Source organism: Drosophila ananassae, chromosome 2L (assembly GCF_017639315.1).
Source record: "Drosophila ananassae strain 14024-0371.13 chromosome 2L, ASM1763931v2, whole genome shotgun sequence".
NCBI lineage: Eukaryota > Metazoa > Arthropoda > Insecta > Diptera > Drosophilidae > Drosophila > Drosophila ananassae.
Genome location: NC_057927.1, coordinates 6,973,686 through 6,993,846, shown reverse-complemented (window position 1 = coordinate 6,993,846; position 20,161 = coordinate 6,973,686). Strand labels below are relative to the sequence as shown.

General features: G+C 38.8%; 5 protein-coding genes across 10 annotated transcripts; 3 read left to right on the top strand and 2 right to left on the bottom strand.

Moving 5' to 3' along the window:
* The first annotated feature begins 291 nt into the window (after window positions 1–291).
* Window positions 292–2,666, top strand: LOC6499878 (protein qua-1). Of its 2 annotated transcripts, XM_032456485.2 has the most exons (6): window positions 292–437; window positions 494–723; window positions 779–1,614; window positions 1,705–2,252; window positions 2,314–2,456; window positions 2,520–2,666. In XM_032456485.2, the coding sequence occupies exons 1-5, from the start codon at window positions 394–396 to the stop codon at window positions 2,402–2,404; spliced, it is 1,749 nt and encodes a 582-aa protein (XP_032312376.1). In that variant the 5' UTR covers window positions 292–393; the 3' UTR covers window positions 2,405–2,456; window positions 2,520–2,666. The 2 variants fall into 2 exon arrangements, with proteins under 2 accessions (XP_032312376.1, XP_001953716.2); XM_001953680.4 differs by having other exon boundaries at window positions 779–2,252; window positions 2,520–2,665.
* A 1,006-nt stretch (window positions 2,667–3,672) lies between these two features.
* LOC6499879 (protein anoxia up-regulated) lies at window positions 3,673–13,095 on the top strand. 5 transcript variants are annotated; one of them, XM_001953679.4, is made up of 7 exons: window positions 3,734–3,949; window positions 7,709–7,735; window positions 8,208–8,693; window positions 8,821–8,933; window positions 9,346–9,476; window positions 11,502–11,703; window positions 12,202–13,095. In XM_001953679.4, exons 1-7 carry the CDS (start codon window positions 3,875–3,877, stop codon window positions 13,013–13,015), a joined length of 1,848 nt encoding a protein of 615 aa, XP_001953715.2. In that variant the 5' UTR covers window positions 3,734–3,874; the 3' UTR covers window positions 13,016–13,095. The 5 variants fall into 5 exon arrangements, with proteins under 5 accessions (XP_014766269.1, XP_001953715.2, XP_014766267.1 ...); XM_014910781.3 differs by lacking the exons at window positions 11,502–11,703; window positions 12,202–13,095 and adding exons at window positions 9,612–9,779; window positions 9,844–10,484; XM_014910784.3 differs by lacking the exons at window positions 11,502–11,703; window positions 12,202–13,095 and adding exons at window positions 9,612–9,779; window positions 10,392–10,946 and having other exon boundaries at window positions 3,735–3,949.
* On the bottom strand, window positions 13,079–15,209 carry LOC6500681 (synaptic vesicle glycoprotein 2A). The gene is made up of 9 exons (XM_001953678.4): window positions 15,088–15,209; window positions 14,869–15,030; window positions 14,639–14,801; window positions 14,452–14,573; window positions 13,976–14,396; window positions 13,793–13,922; window positions 13,448–13,731; window positions 13,264–13,391; window positions 13,079–13,197 (listed from the first exon to the last, which is right to left on the bottom strand). The coding sequence occupies exons 1-9, from the start codon at window positions 15,152–15,154 to the stop codon at window positions 13,151–13,153; spliced, it is 1,524 nt and encodes a 507-aa protein (XP_001953714.2). The 5' UTR covers window positions 15,155–15,209; the 3' UTR covers window positions 13,079–13,150.
* A 488-nt stretch (window positions 15,210–15,697) lies between these two features.
* LOC6500680 (synaptic vesicle glycoprotein 2B) lies at window positions 15,698–18,165 on the bottom strand. Its single transcript, XM_001953677.4, has 9 exons — window positions 17,949–18,165; window positions 17,720–17,881; window positions 17,422–17,584; window positions 17,101–17,222; window positions 16,736–17,042; window positions 16,566–16,673; window positions 16,377–16,506; window positions 15,909–16,320; window positions 15,698–15,846 (listed from the first exon to the last, which is right to left on the bottom strand). The coding sequence occupies exons 1-9, from the start codon at window positions 18,064–18,066 to the stop codon at window positions 15,812–15,814; spliced, it is 1,557 nt and encodes a 518-aa protein (XP_001953713.1). The 5' UTR covers window positions 18,067–18,165; the 3' UTR covers window positions 15,698–15,811.
* Window positions 18,166–19,305: 1,140 nt separating this feature from the next.
* LOC6499880 (SAYSvFN domain-containing protein 1) lies at window positions 19,306–20,157 on the top strand. Its single transcript, XM_001953676.4, has 2 exons — window positions 19,306–19,558; window positions 19,629–20,157. The coding sequence occupies exons 1-2, from the start codon at window positions 19,415–19,417 to the stop codon at window positions 20,031–20,033; spliced, it is 549 nt and encodes a 182-aa protein (XP_001953712.1). The 5' UTR covers window positions 19,306–19,414; the 3' UTR covers window positions 20,034–20,157.
* Window positions 20,158–20,161: the final 4 nt, after the last annotated feature.

Sequence of the window (20,161 nt, the reverse complement as noted above, 5' to 3'; positions counted from 1 at the left end):
TTAAGAGGACTTAATTATTTTTGGAAAATTAAAAAGTTTTGAATTTTGATCTTAATATGGTAAAAGTTTGACATTGAATAAAATGCTAAAGTGTGAAAATCTGCTATGTATTGATGTACAGATTCTATATTTTATAGATTTTTTAACTATTTTTAATTTTAGTAATAATTTATATGCTCGTTAGCTTTTATATTTTTAATATTTTACTATATTGTGGTTGCTTATGGATATATCTTTAATTGATTTTGACATCAAAAACGGGAAGCATGCACAAATTTTTCAATTTAGTTCATAAGTCTTATCCCTTCGCGTTAAACATCAGTATTTGGGGAGCTCTAGGCAAAATTTGACAATCAAAATTCTCTGTTTGGAAAAAATGCATATTTTAATATAATGGGTATAGACTTAGAGTACATCTGCTGCAATCCAGCATCTAGGTATGTTAAATGCAAATCCTGATTCTTTTAACTTTAAATTAATTGTTTTGAACCAGTTCCTCAAGTTCAACGAAAATATTCTGCGATATAGAAAATCCGTGTAGCCCATGCAAATGTAATCGGTGCTGTAAATCAAACTTTCTAAACGATCATACCTATGCAATACTTAAGAGAATATGCCATAAAATAGTCAAAAACTACAGTCGACAGAGGTGTCGGGAACAGTACTCAGTATTTGATGGAGGAAATAGCACAAACTTAAAGCAACTCATCGAAGAACAAAGAGGTTACTTCAAGTCACTAGTTATGAATTTAACATACAGAGTTTGATTATTTTTCAGATGCCTATCAGCAATACGGGGATGGCAGGAACAAGTACACAGACGCTTACGAAAGGTGTCGAAAAACTCGAGGGCGCGGTGATAGGGATGGTGACGATTACGGAGATGGCTCTAAAAGAAATCAGAAGTTCAAAGGTCGAGGTGGTGTAGACGGCGATGGGGCGGATGGATCTCGAAGAGGTAAGGGCCGCGATTACGACGATGACACTGAGGAATCGAAAAAATCTAGAAGAAGAGGTCTAGATGACGACGAAGACGACGGAGATTCTCAGAAAAAGAAGAAGGGCAAAGGTCGTGGGGGTGTTGATGACGACGATGAAGACGGATCCAAAGGCAAGAAGGGTAAAAAGGGTAAGGGTAAGGATGACGACGAAGATGGTGAGGGTGGCAAAAAGGGAGGAAAAGGCAAGGGCAAAGGTAAAGGAAAGGATGACGACGAAGATGGTGAGGGTGGCAAAAAGGGGGGGAAAGGCAAGGGCAAAGGTAAAGGAAAGGATGACGACGAAGATGCTGAGGGTGGCAAAAAGGGAGGGAAAGGCAAGGGCAAAGGTAAAGGAAAGGATGACGACGAGGACGACGAGGGCGGAAAAGGCAAGGGAAAGGGTAAGGGAAAAGGAAAAGATGGGGATGAGGATGGAGAGGGTGGAAAGAAAGGAGGGAAGGGAAAAGGAGGTAAGGATGGAGACGATGATGCCGATGGATCCAAGAAAGGTGCAAAGGGCAAAGGTGGCAAAGATGGAAAAGATGGCGGGGATGCAGATGCTGCAGCCAAGAAAGCTGGAAAGGGCAAAGGCGAAGACGCAGACGCAGAAGCCGCAGCCAAAAAGGCTGGAAAGGGCAAAGATGCAGATGCAGAAGCCGGTGCCAAAAAGGCTGGAAAGGGCAAAGACACAGACGCAGAAGCCGCAGCCAAAAAGGCTGGAAAGGGCAAGGGCGACGACGCAGACGCAGCAGCCAAAGGCAAGGATGACCCCAATAAGAAGGGTAAAGAGGACCCCAAAGCGAAAGCCGAAAAGGATGCGGCGGCTGCTAAGGCCAAAGCCGAAAAGGAAGCTGCTGTGGCCGCTGCTAAAGCCAAGGCCGCTGCTGATAAGGAAGCCGCTGCGGCGGCTGCTAAAGCCAAAGCCGCTGCAGGAAGAGAATCGAAAGCTGCAAGAAGAGACTCGAAAGCTAAGGGAAGAGACTCAAAAGCCAAGGGAAGAGACTCAAAATCGAAGGCCAAAAGGGGTGAAGGAGACGGTAAGAAGAAGAGAGACTCTTCCGGAAGAAAAAGTAAATTTGGCACAGGACGTGGTTCCCGTGATCGAGGTAGCCAAGGACGAGGGGATGGCACAAGGGGGAAGGATGGATATGGCCAATATGATGGCAAGTCTCTGGGACGATACGGCGAAAAACAGGATCAATTGGGATGTCGTGTCGTCCATACCTGCGACATCATGCGTGTCCAGTTGGAGCAGAAGGATATGAACAGACTGTAAGTGTTCATATTCCCATTTTTAAGAACGATATTCTTTATATTTCATATATTGTTGCAGATGCTTTTGTCCTTGCGACAACCGACCTTTGTGCAGCCCTTGCATGCCTTGCTTACCTTATCAATCATGTTGCCCACCCTGCATGATGTAGGACATTTTTTATCCATGGCGTCTTTAGGAAGTAGACGAATCCCAAACAATAGGTAACCAAGAACTCCCTGTATATTCAAAATATTTCTCATTAAATCCTAAAATTTTCCTTAAAGCTATGCCAAAAACTGGTACGACTGTGTGTTAAGGAGATCAGACGCTTCATTCATGTATACACTTCATGTGGACTTTTATTATCTGTTAAAATCCAATGTGCATTAAATAAATACATCATATTCGGTTAAAAACAATGTTTGAATTATTTTCTCTTTGGAAGAATGTCCTAGTGCCTGTCTGCAGTCAGTTCTCAATGACATATTTGTTCTCCGATTAGCATGATTGTGGCAGCCTTGAAATTACGAGTCATTCATTGCCTCTCGTTAAGGTTAATGTCATAAAGAATTTTCTTTTTGAATTTCTGCCATGGTTTTGTTTTTATATACAAGCCAGACACCTACACACGCGATTTAATACGGTGGGTATACGAAGATGATGTGCAGTTTATTTATATGTTCACAAATACACATTCGCCATCATATTGTAAGTATGTATGAGTAATCATGGCCTCAAACCGTTGGAAAACAAAATTTATTTTTATCTTATTTTCACGTTTGTTATTTTAATAATTAATTTCCAGACCTGGGTGTATGCGTGAGAATCACTGTGTCCGATTCACAGGTGATACCCAAGGCATATTAATTCAACTAAGGATTTTCATTTTAAGGTCCATTAATAATATTGTGAAGGAAAATGGTCAGAGAGAAAGTAAATATATGTTTGGCAAGAGAAAACATAAAACAATCAGTGGTCTCTTGGTTTTTAATTATGTTTCAAAGTTTAAAGAACTGTAAATATAATCGGAAATGTCACTCAAATTAGTGGCGATATTGTGGAAGGAAATAATACACCTTTATAGGCCGGATGTCTGGGCTTTATGAGGAATGAAAACAATTGCACACTTTCGCCCACATTAATGTTTTGCTGGCGGAATTTATAAACGATGACTAATGATCCAAAATACTCTGGAAACAAATATCCGAAATAGATTGTTTTTTAAATAAAGGGCTATCCTCTAGGCAAAAAAAAAAGCCATTTACATATATATTTGTATAGGCTTTCCCTGATATATACTTGTGTTTGAAAATTGCTGGCTTTATGTAAACAGAAATTGCTTGCTCTTTGCGACGAGAGATGTCAATGTTTCTTAATTCCAAAAATAAGTTTATTTGGGAGATGAATAGAAAAAGAGGTACAGACTGGGCAGGAGCGTGAGAGAGCGAGACCGAGTAAGAGACCGAAGGCTGTGAAAATTTTGAAAATCAAAAAATTATAAGCAAGTGCTCCGTGCCATTCTCAGGCAGATCAACTCGAACGGGCGTCCAGTGAACAACACGCAACGACGACAAATCCGAATCAAATCCAACGAACAATTCATTAATACATCTTCTAAGAAAAAATCACCAAAAACAAAATGGTTTACGAAAGTGGATTTACAACTCGCAGAACGTACACCTCGAGGCCGGTGACGACTTCCTATGCCGTTACGGTAAGCGATTGGATAAAAACTTAGTTACACTTGACATACGGTAGTGTGGTTTACCTTAACTCAAATCTGTGAAATATATCTGTGCGTCCAAGTTGAAAATTCCAAATTTATTATTTTTAACATTGCCTAATATTGTGCCAAAAACAAAAAACTCTTGTACACTGAAAACGCTACGGATAAATTTGACAAATTTGAAAGCAGTTAGCTAATCAAATGTTTGGTCGAAATAAATATTTCAGTTTTAAGCGCTTGTGTCCCACTTGCTGTACTCCACGGTTCTATGTTGACAAGCGAACAGATTAATTAAGAAATTGAAACAAGTTTGAATGAAACGTGTCTACCAATTATGAATATCGTATCGAACAATTTGTATTTATTAATTGTAACTTATCCACTTGTATAATATAATATTTTAATCAGAAGCAGAAACAGAGTGACAGCTTTCAGGGAGAAAGTACTAGAACTTGCAGGTTCAGTTGTAGATCATACATGCATTATTTCTAACAATTTAATCGCTTTCATAATGGATTCTACATACGCCAGTATGTACCTGTACTATATGTGATATATATATCAAATCGTATGTGTGTGTTCACGGCTTAACCATAATAAAAACAGGCCATTAATTAAAAATATATGACAAAATTATGCGAGTGTGAAGGCATTACAATTTTCTTGAGGTCGTGGGAATTCAGTTTTTTCCTAAATTTATGGCTGCTCGATGATCTTCATATCTCTTTCGGATATTCGCGTTTACTCATCACCCCAAAATATATGTGCATATATCAGGCGAATACATTTTAAGATTTTAGCGGAGGCCGAACATCCGAAATTTTCTTCTCTATTCGAATCTATTTTATTATTATTTACAAAAAGTTGAGGTCCGTCTGGTGCCCAAAAATGTTTAGAATATATACAGGCGAGTGGAATTCCAAACACATGCGAATTCTCGATGAATCCCATACAAACGCATTTCTCTCGATAATTTGCTTTTGTACGGGGCCGTGGTTTTGCTTTTTGTATGTGTAATACTATATGCGCGCGCACTTCGCTCTTCGCTAGTCCTAAAAATATCTTTCCGATTTCCATAATATATTCAAATAAACCGAAGCCATGGCAGAAACCAACAATAAAATAATGCCAAGATTTTCGAAAATTGGAAGATAAATGCTGACGAAAAAATAAAAAATAACAAAAGAGTCATTTTTCTCCGACCGTATTAATGGGTGTTATAATAATCCAAAGCAAGGATATATATGTTTATAGATAGAGCTACATCCACAAGAGACAGCTCGAAGTCTCTGGACACTTTTCGTCTTTGGTTAATTCTTGTGTGGAATACATATTTTCGCATTCCTAAGTTTTTTAATGTCTCACTTAAATGTGAGTTTCAGTGATGCTTTTTTAAATATTAACTTAGTATTAAACTGTATATACATTTATGTTTACTGTTGTGTTCCGACTTAATGCTCCCATTGCACATTACTTACAACCACACTACGTCGTATCAACTTGCATATGTGTATGTGTGGACTAGAGTGGACCTTTGGTAGCGACAATTTTCCATCTTGCTATGATAACTGGTCAACACTGCGTATGAGCAATGCCACGCCAAGGTCCTATCTAATGTACATATGTAGATATGCTGTTTGCGTCATATCGTAAGGTCTGTCGAATATTGGAACTATTGCTTGACCCACCCAGCTGTATATATAAAATGCCCCACCATAGCACCACTGCTGTATAAAATGCAACCACCACAACCAGGCTTTTCAACTCCCGAGTTGAGCGTGTATATATAGATGAGTTCCCAGCCTCAAGCCACCAACCACCAGCCAGCGTTGTTGTCTGCACCAACTTAACCAAGTAGCCACCTAACTTACGGCTATCCCAGAAATTAAAACAATCAACTTTGTGGCATTTTGGGATTTGCAGAGACCAAAGAGAACACCAATTGACTGGGAGAAAGTTCCGTTCGTGCCGCGGCCCTCGCTCATCTCCGATCCGGTGACCGCCTTCGGAGTACGGCGTCCGGCTGCTGAGCAGCGGAAACGGTCGATCCTCGACCCGATCAATCGGGCGGCGATCAAGCCCGACTACAAGCTGGCCTACGAGCCGATCGAGCCGTATGTGTCCACCCGGGACAAGAACCGCGAGCGGATCCTTTCGATGGTGCGCCAGCATATCGACACCGTGGAGGCGGGTGGCAACACCGCCGCCCGAACTGCCCGTGACAGTCTGGACTCCCAGCTGCCACGGCTCCACCGGGCGGTCTCCGAGAGCCTGCCGGTGCGCAGGGAGACCTACCGGAACGAAAAGTCGGGCGCGATGGTCACCAAATACTACTATTAGGGCGAACTAAGAAAACCAAAAAACGTATATATATACACCCTGTAACCCGAACCACATCGAATCTAGCCGAACGAATCAAAAATTGCAATTAAGTATCAATAACAGAAAACACACAAAAAAATCTGAAAAAATAAAAATAATGATAGGCCTACATTTTAGCATATCCATAGTTGATACAAACACTTGTGTTAACCCACTAAAAATATGTGTTTTATGATTTATACACAAAGAAAAAATACAAGTTCTATAATCAATATTTAAAGTTTTGTCTAGCAATTATTTAGTGATTGTTTTTGCATTTTTCTCTGTGTACCCTTGTATCTAACTTCTCATAATCCCATAGAATCTTAACATAATTTGGCATAGATGGTTGCATTAAGCTCTTAAGTTAAACAGTTCGAACATGTTTCAATTTCCCTTGTTTCTTTCGAGTCGCAATGCGTTTTTGTTTTAGTTTTGCATATACAGTTCTTGGAGCAGCAAGTTCAGTCGCCTTATACCCTTTTAAATGATGCTTGCGAAAAAAAAAACATTTTCTCTATATCAATATCAAATCGGAATTTATAGACTCCACGCTTAGACCTGTGCACGGACAGACCCGGCTCGCACCGCAGCCGCGCCTCCTCGGACTACTCGTACACCTCTAAGTCGTCCGTGGAAAATAGCAGCTACGACTCGAGCAACCCTTACTCCCGTCCGGAGCGGTCTACTTACACCTCGACCGTCGAGAAGACCTCGCGCAGCGGTCCCGGCGGCTCGTACAACTACAGCACTGAGCGGACCAGCACCACTGGCGCCGGACCCGGCGGCTACAGCTATTCCTCGACCACTTCCGGCAACCTGCCGGGCGGAACCCGCTACCGTCACTTCTCCTACCACGTTTAGAAGCTGCTCTAGCTATGTTTTATGGTGTGCCCGATACTAATACGTCATTGTTTCGAATATATATACATATATTTATTATTTATTTCAATAATCCACTTAACCCGCTAACCTTGAGTGCCTATATGTACTATATATGATGTTTTCGATGCTCGTATTCAAATGATGTAAATGTTTTGACTTGGACTAATCCCCACTAATGACCAAATAGTTTCGCATACAGACTAGATTTATTGCAGCAACAATCTTTCTATGTATTCGCCAACCTTCAAGCAGTCTTGTTAAAACATATTTGTGATACAATAAAATAAACACGGTCTTATCTCAAAAAAATAAAAAACTTACTCATTACTTTGGTTGAATCCCCAAAAAGAAAAAAGAAAAAACAGATACGATATTCATTCTGAAGACACGAAGTAGGACACTATTTTTTAGATAACGAAAAGGTGAATGAAACCGTTTTGTCAAGAGATCATAATTGGATTTAAACAGAAAATCAAATGCGTTATTTTGTATTAATTGCAGTACCCGACTGTCTCGAAAGTGACTCGAGTAAGTATTTGCTTTTCATTTCAATGCCATACATAATCGCTCGTCATCCATCTTTCTATGGTTCACTATTCTTTTCTATTGACTTTTATCACACTGTTCAATCACCTCACCAAATATCACATCACCATCACTGGAAGTCTTCTCGGTTAGTAGTAAGCCTTCACAACATTAAGTTGTTTTATTAATTAGCGTGTTAAATTATTTTTTTCACATCAAAATTAATAAGAACCTCTCCAAGTAATTAGTTAGTCAACGAAATTTTATTAAAAGATCATAAAATCCATTTAAAGTCCATAATTAAAATTCTCGTTTACCGAGAAATACAATTCTTTAATTGTTTCTCTTTGTTACTTGATAAACTATTTTTTCCTTTCATGGCTTTCACATTCTAAAAATGCTAGTTTCAAACTCATTCCATGCCTTGGCCATTCAAGAGTTGTTTGTTAATTTTTGAAACCATCCGCAAAAATAGGTGTACAAGTCGAGTTACCCCATCTACTCGAGCTACTCGGTGCCCAGGTATGGTGGCACCCGGGTCATTACTTCGCCCATCCGAGTTGTAACTTCCCCCGCCCGCGTGGTGTCCCGCGTCATACACTCTCCATCGCCGGTTCGCGTTGTCCGCACAACGACCCGAGTGATTTCGTCGCCGGAGCGCACCACCTCGTACTCTTACACCACGCCATCGACCTACTATAGTCCTACAATTCTGCCATCGAGCTACTACACTTCGACCTTGACCCCGACATCGTACACTACCTACACGCCGTCGTACCACTACAACCCAACTACAATCACCCGGGTGTACGCTCGTTCGGTATCTCCGGTGAGGATCACCACCTCCCCGGTTAGGATCACCCGTACCCCGGTCCGTGCCGTGCCCTCGTACCTGAAGAGGCTGCCGCCTGGCTATGGCGCCCGGGCCCTAACCAATTACCTCAATACCGAACCCTTCACCGTAAGTTGGTCCACCTTTTAAAAGACTGCCGTAGCTGCGCATTATTTGTTGAGTGCTTTGTGCCTGTTTTGGAAACTGATATTGAAGAGGTCATGGCTAGCATACTAAAATGCCGTCCAAATTGCAGACCTTCTCTGAGGAAACAAGCCGGATTCGCAACCGCGCGCAATCCCTGATTCGTGACTTGCATACTCCTGTGGTGCGCCGCGCACGCAGCTGCACTCCTTTCCCAGTCACTGGGTAAGTTTTTAACACTATTTCTTTGAGTTTATACAAATAGTATACAGAAATTTTCCTCAAATTACATTGTTAATGGGACTGTTGACATTATGAAATATTTTATAGCATACTTTTGTGTTTGTGTGCCAAGTGGTTGCCAAAATCCTAAATTATTTATATAAAAAGATTTAATAACGTGTGAAATAATTTTAAAGTTTATTATGCATGCACTTTTTTGACATGCACCATAAAGATTACAGCCAGACAAATATTTCAGCGCCCACATGACGTATGAGTAATATGTATGCATAAAAATTACTCATACGCCGTGTGTAACCGAAAAAATTCTTTGAATTCAAATAAGCAAAGCCATATTTTTAAAGTTTAAATAAATGTCTGCAGAATATATATTAAGAATATTTCTTGCTTATAGTTACGATTATGCCCCAACTTCGCAATTGGCTCTTGATGCCTATGTGGCCCGTGTCACAAACCCAGTTCGTCACGTTGCCAAGGAGGTTCATAACATTTCGCACTACCCTCGTCCAGCAGTTAAATATGTTGGTAAGTCCCTCATTTCATTTAGTCAGATGTGTGATTGTTGCATTCCGTTCACAACTGTGGTTAGACATCATAATTTATTGCCTAGTGAACTATAGTTATTAAATACCTATCTTTTAAATAATTAAAAAATAAAAGGTAAAAGTCATCTTGCATCAGTAAGGATTTGCGGTGACAAGGCCTATAATATTAGAAGGCCAATGTACGATTCGGACAAAGTTCGAACTGATATTAACCTCTTGTCCTGGTACCTTAGACATCCCACTTGGAAGAGTGATAAGCAATCCAATGTTGCTCAGAAGGAAGGTAAGTTCTGTTTCTTCGTTACATGACGCTTGAAAATGACACCTGTATATAAATATCATTCAAGCATATATGTTTTCGATGTTGCCGCCAAAAAACAATTGCCATTCAAAGAAAAGATTTTACTCGTCTTGAAAGTTTTTTCGTCAAATTATTTCCACTCCTTAATGTTTAAATTTGAGTTTGATTTAATTTGGAAGGATTAAAGTAAAGATTGTAAGTCTCTGTGTTTTCTTGAACCGACTACTCCGTCTTTTTATTTCAATAGACACGTTCCATGTTATCATATCCCATAAATATACTCTTCATCTCTATTTCAAGTCTATGAATTCTTATTTAACCTTGCATTATGAATCATTACAAAAACGGAGTAGGTTTTCTTTAATAACAAGCACCTTCTATTTTTTCTGTTCCCATAAATGAATATCTTCCTGAAAATCTATAAAACAAATATTTAAGAAAATATCTACGATATTTACTATACTGGTGCTCCAGAAGTTGATTTAATTTATTCATTTGTAACTAACGTACATATTTGGTTGCTGCATCCTGATTTGTTCCGTTCATTGTATTTCACTAACGTTATACGTTTTATGATTGATTGATTCTTTCCAGTTGAAGCTGTTGAAGTTGAGGCCTAAATGATAACATGCCTGATTTTTGTATGGACATACACTTCTATTTCTTAAATAAACCAATCTAAAAGACTTTCTTTTGCGTGGTAGACAATTTGTCGATATCTACAAGAAGAACAAATGATATCGACCCACTCTGGCGCTTTCACTACTCAGACTAATATTCACACAGATCAGATTAGATCAGAAAAGCTTAAAATCGATCGAAAATATATTCAATTCAATAAATTCAGCGCATCACTTGTGATACTAACATTTTTCATGTGACTTACCAAAATGTAGATACTCCTTCATCTTTCGATTTTTCTTAACTTAAGTAAACTATATAAAGGCCGTCAAAGCTGACATTTAAATTTATGTTCATAATTGTTAAATAATATTTATTACATTCACCTGCATACTTTTTTTTGGCATTTAAGATACAATCGTCAGCGCGAAATTTGTTAATAAATGTTATGTTCATGCATATGTAAACTCACGTTTAGGGATATTTACTTACCATATATGTATCAATATATTAATTTGTAAATACTGATCTAAAATGAATCTTTTTATGGGGAATGTGCAGCGGGTTTTTAGGATGGGTGGGTATATTTTTATAGCAACGAAAGGATTCCAGCAAGATTTACCCCAAAAACACTACAAAAAGAGACACGATCTATTGTAAATAACATTTTTGAAAGCAAACACTTCAAAAAAATACACGAAATTCCGAATCTCGAAACCTCAGCTTGATTTATGTACAACTTTGCATTTTGAGATGTATATATGTATGTATGCTTAACCCATTAACTACATTTTGGTTAATTCTTCACACCACGAACCTAAATGAAAATACAAAAAGAAATTCCCATTAATGCCACACAATACTCTAAAACCATTGGCGTCTTCTGAACTGCAATTTTACCTTGCCTCGTCTAAAAGCAAACCACCACTCCACTCGCCGTCCGGAATAGTAAGTACTAGTCTTACACTGTAATTTAAAAAGTAAATATATGAAGACCAACAAGGTTAAGGATAAATGTTCCACAGAGAAAACAATCAACAAATGATGAGTGGTTGTGGTGTGATGACAAGCTTTAAATTTCAGATGCCGAGTTGGATCCTAACCGTCCGTCTAGAAAATTTTCTGCCCCTAGGCCCCTGGAGGATCCTGTCGATCTCGAATCGAAGGAGAAGCAGCGCCTGCGTCAGGAGCGTCTCCTGACCGTCAACGAGGAAGCCCTCGATGAGGTGGACTTGGAGAAGAAGCGCGCCCAGAAAGCCGATGAGGCCAAGCGCCGTGAAGAGAAGTAAGCAGTGCCAGTGCCAGTCAGTTCTGCCAACTGCCATTACCAAAAATTGACTAAAAACAGTACACCTCAAATAACAAGAAAAGACAAAGACATATTCTTATAATATCATGTTTTCATAAAATTTTTCTACGGGTTAACTTTATAGTTGCATCAATGATTCTGTTATCTTTTTCATCAAACATTTTTATTTTAATTCATAATGAAATATGTATATATTGATCATTGATTGACTGAACTTGTAGATGTAGATTTTTGTATTAAATTTTCAAAAACTTAAATTCAAATAACTTATGTATTTTGAAATGGTTTTCATTTTGGAAAGATTTTGATTTTTTTCTTGTGCTACTAAAATGTAAAAAAAATATGAAAAATTACTTTGAAAGTGAAAAACGTATAATGAAGGACATATATTTTTTGTCAAAAAGGACAGCAATGGCAGCACTGATCTTATAGAAAACCTGAAAACCTCTAAAATATATTTAAATGGATTTCTAGGGCTCTGAAGGAGGAACGCGATCGCTTGACCGCTGAGGCTGAGAAGCAGGCAGCTGCCAAGGCCAAGAAGGCTGCCGAAGAAGCTGCCCAGAAAGCTGCTGAGGAAGCTGCCCAGAAGGCTGCTGATGAGGCTGCTGCCCAAAAGGCCGCCGAGGAGGCTGCCCAAAAGGCCGCAGAAGAGGCTGCCCAAAAGGCCGTTGAGGAGGCTGCTGCCCAGAAAGCCGCCGAGGAGGCTGCCCAAAAAGCTGCCGAAGAAGCTGCCCAGAAAGCAGCCGAAGAAGCTGCCCAGAAAGCAGCTGAGGAGGCCCGTCTAGTCGAAGAAGCTGCCCAAAAAGCTGCCGAGGAAGCTGCCTTGAAGGCTGCCGAAGAAGCTGCTGCCCAGAAAGCCGCCGAGGAGGCTGCTGCCTTGAAGGCCGCTGAAGAAGCTGCTGCCCAACAGGCTGCCGAGGAGGAGGCTCGTGTCCAGGAGGAGGCCCGCATAGCGGAGGAACAGCGTCAGCGCGAACAGGAGCTGGAGCGATTGGCGGAAATCGAGAAGGAGGCCGATAGTGAACTCGCCCGCCAGGCTGCCGAGTTGGCCGAGATTGCCCGCCAGGAAGCCGAGCTGGCGGCCCAGGAACTCCAAGCCATTCAGAAGAATGACAACGAGGAGAATCCTGAGCCCCTAGTCGAAGAGCCTGTGACGCCTCTCGAAGAACAGGAGCCGGTGATCGAGCTCAGCTCAAATGCTGAGGAAGCACCCACTGGTGGCAACAGCTACGACGAGGAAGCCCTCGAAGATGATGAAGAGGAGGAGGAGGAAGAGGAGGAATAGATCTTCAAAAGAAAAGGCAAACAGTCAGTAAAAAAAAAATAATTAGAAAAGAAATAAAAAAAATATTATAACACTAAAAAGAAACACTCATTAACGGTGATTTATTTACAAATTTTTAAAACACGAAGAAAATTATTAGGCTGAGTTTCGAATAGGGAGATAATGAACAACAATCAAGCACACTGCAAAATGAAAATTTTAGTTATCGTTGTGTTCCATTTTCAAAAAATTAAACCAAAAACACTTACCCACTAGCGTACAAGTGAAAATGGCAAAAGTGGTGTTACAATAGGGTTGCAGCATCACACCCATTAAATTGGTAGCCGCAATGATTCCGAGTCTTCCCAATGACATGCAAAAGCTTACAGCCTTAGATCTTTAGGAAGAAACTTACTTGTAGATAAAATTAATATTTTAAAAACTGTTTTATACCTCAAATGCGTAGGAACCAAGTCCACAATGGCCCCAATCATGATTGAAATCGAAAGTCCCGGCAAAAGTATGTAGAGGCAAAAGGCAATGAGTACTCCGGTGGGATTTGCAATAAAGTGCAAAAATACTCCACTCAGTACCGCGACTGCAATGGCTGCTAAGAGGACATTCTTTCGGCCCAACGGATTCAGTAAAGTTCCCTGAATCGAGAAACCAATTAAAAAGGCAACGCCAACGATTATATTATCGATGTATGTTTTGCTGGATATAGTAGCTGTGCACTCCTGAAGTTTAAATATAATTATCAATTGGGAAAGGGAAATAATTGGTATTCATATATTTTACCAACTCTTCTGTTATATTTTCTGGCTTTTCCACGGGTGCACTCATTATTTCGCAAACTGTAGAAGAGTTGTTTCCAGCGCCAGATGAACGATTCACAATTTCCGGAAACCAAAGTTGCATGCCATTGGAACTGAAAACGAAAGTATTACCTTATGATTTGAGAGAATTTAGAATTTTACCTACCTGAAAAACATGCCAAACATTACCAAATTACATAGGATGAAATTAAAGCCATGAGGCTTGTGAAAAAGTGGAACTGTAGCCCGGGCAATCTTGGATAGTATCCCAATGCCACAACCTTGGCTATCGGCTAGTATGTTCTCACCAGCGGGGTCTTCCGATTTTAGTAGAATTTCATCGCAATTCAGGATATTCTGAATCGGTTTGCCTCGGTTGAATTTACTTATCCATTCCACAGCTTCCACAGCCTCTTGGTCCTTGTTTTGCGAAAGCAGAAACTTGGGGCTTTCAGGATAATATAACAAAACCAAGCCACCGATTAGTCCGGGTAGTAAGCTGACGAAAAGGATTAATCTCCAAGGCAGAAAAACGAAGTTCCCAACAGTGATTGACCAATCGAAGGAGAGTACCAGCCAGGCAGTAGCTAAAATAAATATATGATATATATTCTTTAAGGATAATGACAGGACTATAGATACCTGGAACGTAAATTGCTGTCACACTGACAAACATTGTGGAGTAATTAATTGCCACTGCCCTGTGGCGGGGAATATTGAATTCACTTAAGTATGCATAGAGTGCTGCTGATACGCCTCCCATACTAAATAATAGTCATTACTCGTATCTTCTGGATTTTACATTGTACACAGATGTGTTTGCACTCACCTAATTCCAACCAGAAGATTAATAATGTTGAATAGCCAAACGCTTGTAACAAACATGAGAATAAACTGAAGGGCATTCGAGGCAAAAATGCCATAAAGCAAGACTTTGCGACGCCCTATATCATCGCTGATGTAGCCCCATATATAGGTTGATAAGAAGATACCTGGGCAAGCATTAAAAATATTCCATTGTTACCTGTGTGAGATGCCGACTCGATTCACGATTCTCACCTGTAACACTGGCAGCCATCATCACACCTTTTTCTGCCTGTGTGGTTTCGAATTCGCATTGAGAGGCAATGACAATGATACTCATGGCTTGTTGGGCGGCAACCGAAGTGATTGTCAGCAAACCACTCACAATTAAAAGTATCCATTGGGTTTTTCCATACCCTAAAATTTAATTATTTTTGATATTGTTAACTAATATCGAAATCAAAAAGTTCTTACCAATCTTTTCCAATATCATATCATAGTCCCACACATTGGGGGTGTTGATTTCCAGGGAGCTGTGCATCTTGAGATTCCTCGGATACTTGACAACTGACTGGTCAGTAAGCTGGTGCAGCACCTGGCTTTAAGCATTGTATTCTAATAAGCTACTCGAGAATGCTCTCAGTTCTACATGTGAAAACCACAACAAACCCGTTTTGAGAAAAGCCTTTTGGGGATTTGTTTCAATTTAGAACAATGTGCTGAGAGTTTAACAACATCAATGAATTCGATTTTATATGCAAACTGGTTGGGATTGCAAGTGACAATCTTCTGTTCAAAAAACAAGTACAGTGGGGGTGGATTTTTAAATTTAGGGCGTAAGTTGACAAAATATGTCGATTCGATATGTATCGAAAAGAAACAAATGAAGATTTTGTTAAGAAAATAGTACTAAAATCTTTTCAAACGGCGGATGTATTTGGCTACCCATGAAAAAAGAATGTGGGCTATAAAGTACGAAAACCAGTCTTTTAAATTTTATGATTTTTTATGTTGGTTTTTGTACATGGTTTTACACCAAGAAATATCTTGCCTTGAAGACAAAAAGTAAAATAATTCTCATAAGTTTAGGTTTAACAAGTTCAAAACTGTTTATTCATTTTAAACAACAATATTTAGTTTACTCTAAACTAAAATTAAATATAAATTAATCTAAATTATATTAAATAACATAACAATCTCAAATAGGCAGTATCAACGTCAATAAGGCGCAGACTGTAAAAAAAGCAAAATAACTTATTAATATGGAGTATAAGAAAAAATGCTGATCTACCCACGTAAAACAAATCCAGAGAAAACCCCGAATGTCGCAGTGCAATAGGCGTCCAGTAGTACTCCAATAATGTTGCTACCAAAAACGCTTCCTGTTCTTCCGAGCATCAGACAAATACATACTGCTTTTCCGCGGAGATGGGTTGGAACAAGATCCACTACAGCTCCACTGAGGATCGATATGCAAAGCCCTGGCAGGACCAAATACAAACAGAAGGCTATCACAATAGCCACATCGTCTTTGATCCAAATCAGGGCTAGAGCACAGGCTCCAGCGAAGGTAAGGCCAAGGAAAATGGAAGCCTTTCGTCCAATTTTGTTTATGACAAGGCCCATTAAGATGTAGCCCACTATTAAGGCGGTTCCATAAGTGATTGTATCAACGTAGCTCTTGGTGTTTATGTGATCATCACACACCTAGAAAGCACTAAGCTTTAGCATTAAATTAATAAGATAAATATTAATATAGTTACTTTATTAGTCTGATTGGCTTGCATTTGATCAATGGAGGCATCGATAACGTTGCAGACTGTTAAATTGTCAGAGTCCGCAGAACCCAAACGGTTTTGAATCTCTGGATACCAAAGACCCATGCCAGAGGAACTGTAGATATTTAAATTTAATGTAAGACCCAAACATATTTTACATGTTTAAGAAATTACCTGAAAAATAGGCCACACATGATTGTGCAACTTATAACAAAGTTTACCAGGTGCGGTCTTTTCAGAAGTGGCAGTGTTTCCTTCCACATTTTCTTTATGGTTGCTGATCTAAGGTTAAGTCAATTATTTTCAAGGTAGCAGTATTGAATAGGAATTTATAATGAACTTACGCTGATTTAGATATGAGTAGAATATTCTCTCCATCAGAACAACCTTCTGTTTTTAGTTTTTGTACTTTGAATTCATGCAAATGTTTCCCTGAGTTTTTCACTGCAATCCAATCCGCTACCGAAAAAGCCTCTTCCGTTTTGTGTAAGGACAATAGAATCTTGGGACTTTCCGGTAAAGTCCACAGCATTATGGTTCCTATTACTCCGGGGAGCATATAGCAAATGGTAAGAAGTCGCCAAGGACGGAAAGCAAAGTCATCCGTCACACTAATACTCCAATCCATGGATAGCACCAGCCAGGCAATGGCTGCAGAGCGCCTTCAGTTAGTTTTTGATGATTTTAGAGTTTTTATATATTTCATTACCTGGCACATAGACCGTGGAAATTCCCACAAAAAGACTGGCGTAGTTTATGGCAATGGGACGGTGTCGGGGAGTAAAGAATTCTCCCAAGTACGCATAAGTCGTGGAAGAGGCTCCAGCAATGCTGTTTACAAAATATAAATATAAAATTAAAACTCATATACACCATTTTATTATATTTACCAACTAAATTTGTTTAGTATTTTAATTTTTTGTCAATAGAAATGTCTTCAATATTAGTTCATGATAGCACTTCATTATAAAATTGCATTTAATCAGTGTAAAGTCACGTTGGGTTCTGATATAATTAAGTCAATACTTACAAGAATCCTACACCAAAACGTAGAAAGACGTAGAACCAATAGTTTGGAATAAAAATAGAGCACACAGATAGCACATTTCCAGCAATGGTGGTATAAATCAATACCGGTCTGCGACCTATAGTGTCACTCAAATATCCCCAAAAATATGAGGAACAGAATATTCCTGAAATGTGTAAAAAATTCACGCGTAAAATATACAACTAGGAAAACGTGTAAGATAAAGATTTAACTATCTAGATTATAAAAAAATTTATTTCACGTGAACATGGAACTCTGAAGAGAAAAACTGCGCACTCACCGATAAAACTGGCAGCACTCATAATGGCTTTATCTTTTGAATTCATTTCAAAATCACACTGGGACACAATGGTTATATAGGACATGCCCATGGTCTCGTTTATGACCATCATCAGGAGGAGTCCTGCCGCCAAGAGGACAATCCATTGCACACGCCCGAATCCTGGATTAGAAATATATATATTTACTTTTACTTAGGAATTCTTGTTCAGAAAGGATTCTAGCACTACCGATTAGTTGAAGCACATCCTCATAATCGTGACCAGCACTCCGATCTCCACTTTCATTTTTTGGGGCAACCGTGTTTGCTTTTGCCTCAACGTCTTGTTGGCTTTGTTCCGAAGACATTTTGATCTCTTGGATTGACTTTTAACTTTTGTGGCATTCCCGAACCTGCGACAAACTAAAACTGAACACCACTCCGCTCGGATGTGGGTATAAAAGCAGTGGCAGAATTTTATTGGAGTGCCAGAGGACGCCCCCAGAGGTTGGGTTATCAGGGGGAACAATAAAGATAATTGAGGGTCTAGATGATATTATGTTTATTTATCAAATGTGTATCACTCACTGGGTCCGTCTGCTGAATCTGAAAGAAGAACGGCCCCGTACTCCCGCCTGAGTGCCTCGTTTATTCTGTTTTTCCAATTCATTAGAGCAAATAATGCAAAGGTGGTCGTCATTCATCTTCACCCAGAGTTCCAGGTGGAAGCTGATATAAAAATGCGCGTAATACTGTTTAACAAAATTCCAGGGTCTTCCAGACTTAAATTATTGTATTTTCTACAAAGTAATCTTTACCCATATAATAAAAAAAAATTATCTATTTGAATATATTTTCTTTATCTTACTTTAAAAATAATTTATATATTTTTAGAGCTAGGAAAGTTAAAATTAAAATGATCTATATAATTTTTTTTATCATAACCCTCCCAAATAAACACATTTTTGTGTTAAAGAGTGAATGTCTTGGGAAATAATTGTTGATTAACGTAATCACTAACGGTAGCAAAATCTCTTTCATAAAAAATATTTATGTTTACGTTCTAATGTTTACGACAATTAAGAGTGTGAAAATGGAATGCTTCCACTAGATTACTGACATAAATCTGGTGGCATATGTCGACATATCTATTTGTTTTTAGGTGAGGAAGCTGACGTTCTACATATAAATATTTACAACTTTAAGCAACATAATTTACAACCCAAAGTACTCCATATGGCTAAACTTTGAATTCAAATAGGGCAAGAATTTATCTTGAAAGTGCGTTTTAGTGATTCTAAAAGCTGGTTGCATTTTAAAAGTGCTGAAAATATTATATGGGATCCATTTCAAAAAATTCCGCCAAATTTTTGCAGAAAGGAAATTATTTCACACATTCTACATTTGAAAATATCCTCATTTGGCAGAAGAATAGATTTTTAACGCAAAATTTGCACGTACTACACAATAAAATTATAGGAAAATCAGTAAAACATTAAATTTACTTGAAAACCACTAAACTTTATTAATACTTTTAAAATTTAAGAAATAACAGTTTAGTTTTTATAAATACCCCTAACATTTCCCTAAATATATCGATAGTTAACAGCTGACTCTAATATATCGATATCTAAACATCTGGTGTATTTTTATTGTTGACGCGTCTTAGCTTCCGAATGTTTATATTTTTATCAAAATACTTGTAAGCTAAATTTAATGGCTGATTTTCAAGAACAATTGCGACAATATCGCCTTCAGAAAAAGCGGCAGGAAACAGTAAATAATTTTAAAGACAAACTGAGAAGATTCTGGATGTTGGGCACCGGGACGAATAAAGATACAACAATCGAGGTCCAACAGGTAAGTATCCAAAGATACTTTTTTAGGCTCATAGATCGTCGGTTATTTACAATTCATCTTTTTATTTCAGGATCTAGAACCTACAACAAAAAGCTTAGAAAAACAATCGGATGACGAGACAGTTTTCTCCAGTGAAAATGAACTGCTGCCAGAGGAAGATAATACCGCACCCGCATCCGGATCTACAGATCATCACTTCAAGGAAAACAATACCCTAAAGTACATCCTTTGGGTTGTTTACTTTCTGTTTTGGGTAACCGTTTATGTGATAGCCATTGAGCTAAAGTTCGGCCTGGTCTACCTTATGTTTTCGGCTCTGTTTGGGATCTATTTCAACACCAGGACGGGTCCAAAGAAACGGAACGAGATGAGCGCCTACAGTGTTTTTAACAAAAATTGCGAAAGCATTGATGGGACTCTGAAGGCCGAACAATTTGAACGTGAAATCCGATATGGATCGGGAAGTGTACGATAGAAAATTGAGCGAAATTGTAGAGAATAGATAATATGTAAAAATTATGTAAAGAAATAATAGAACTATTAACGATTCTTAAATAACATGACTTACCTTTAGTCAATTAAACTATAATAAAACCTTGCTCT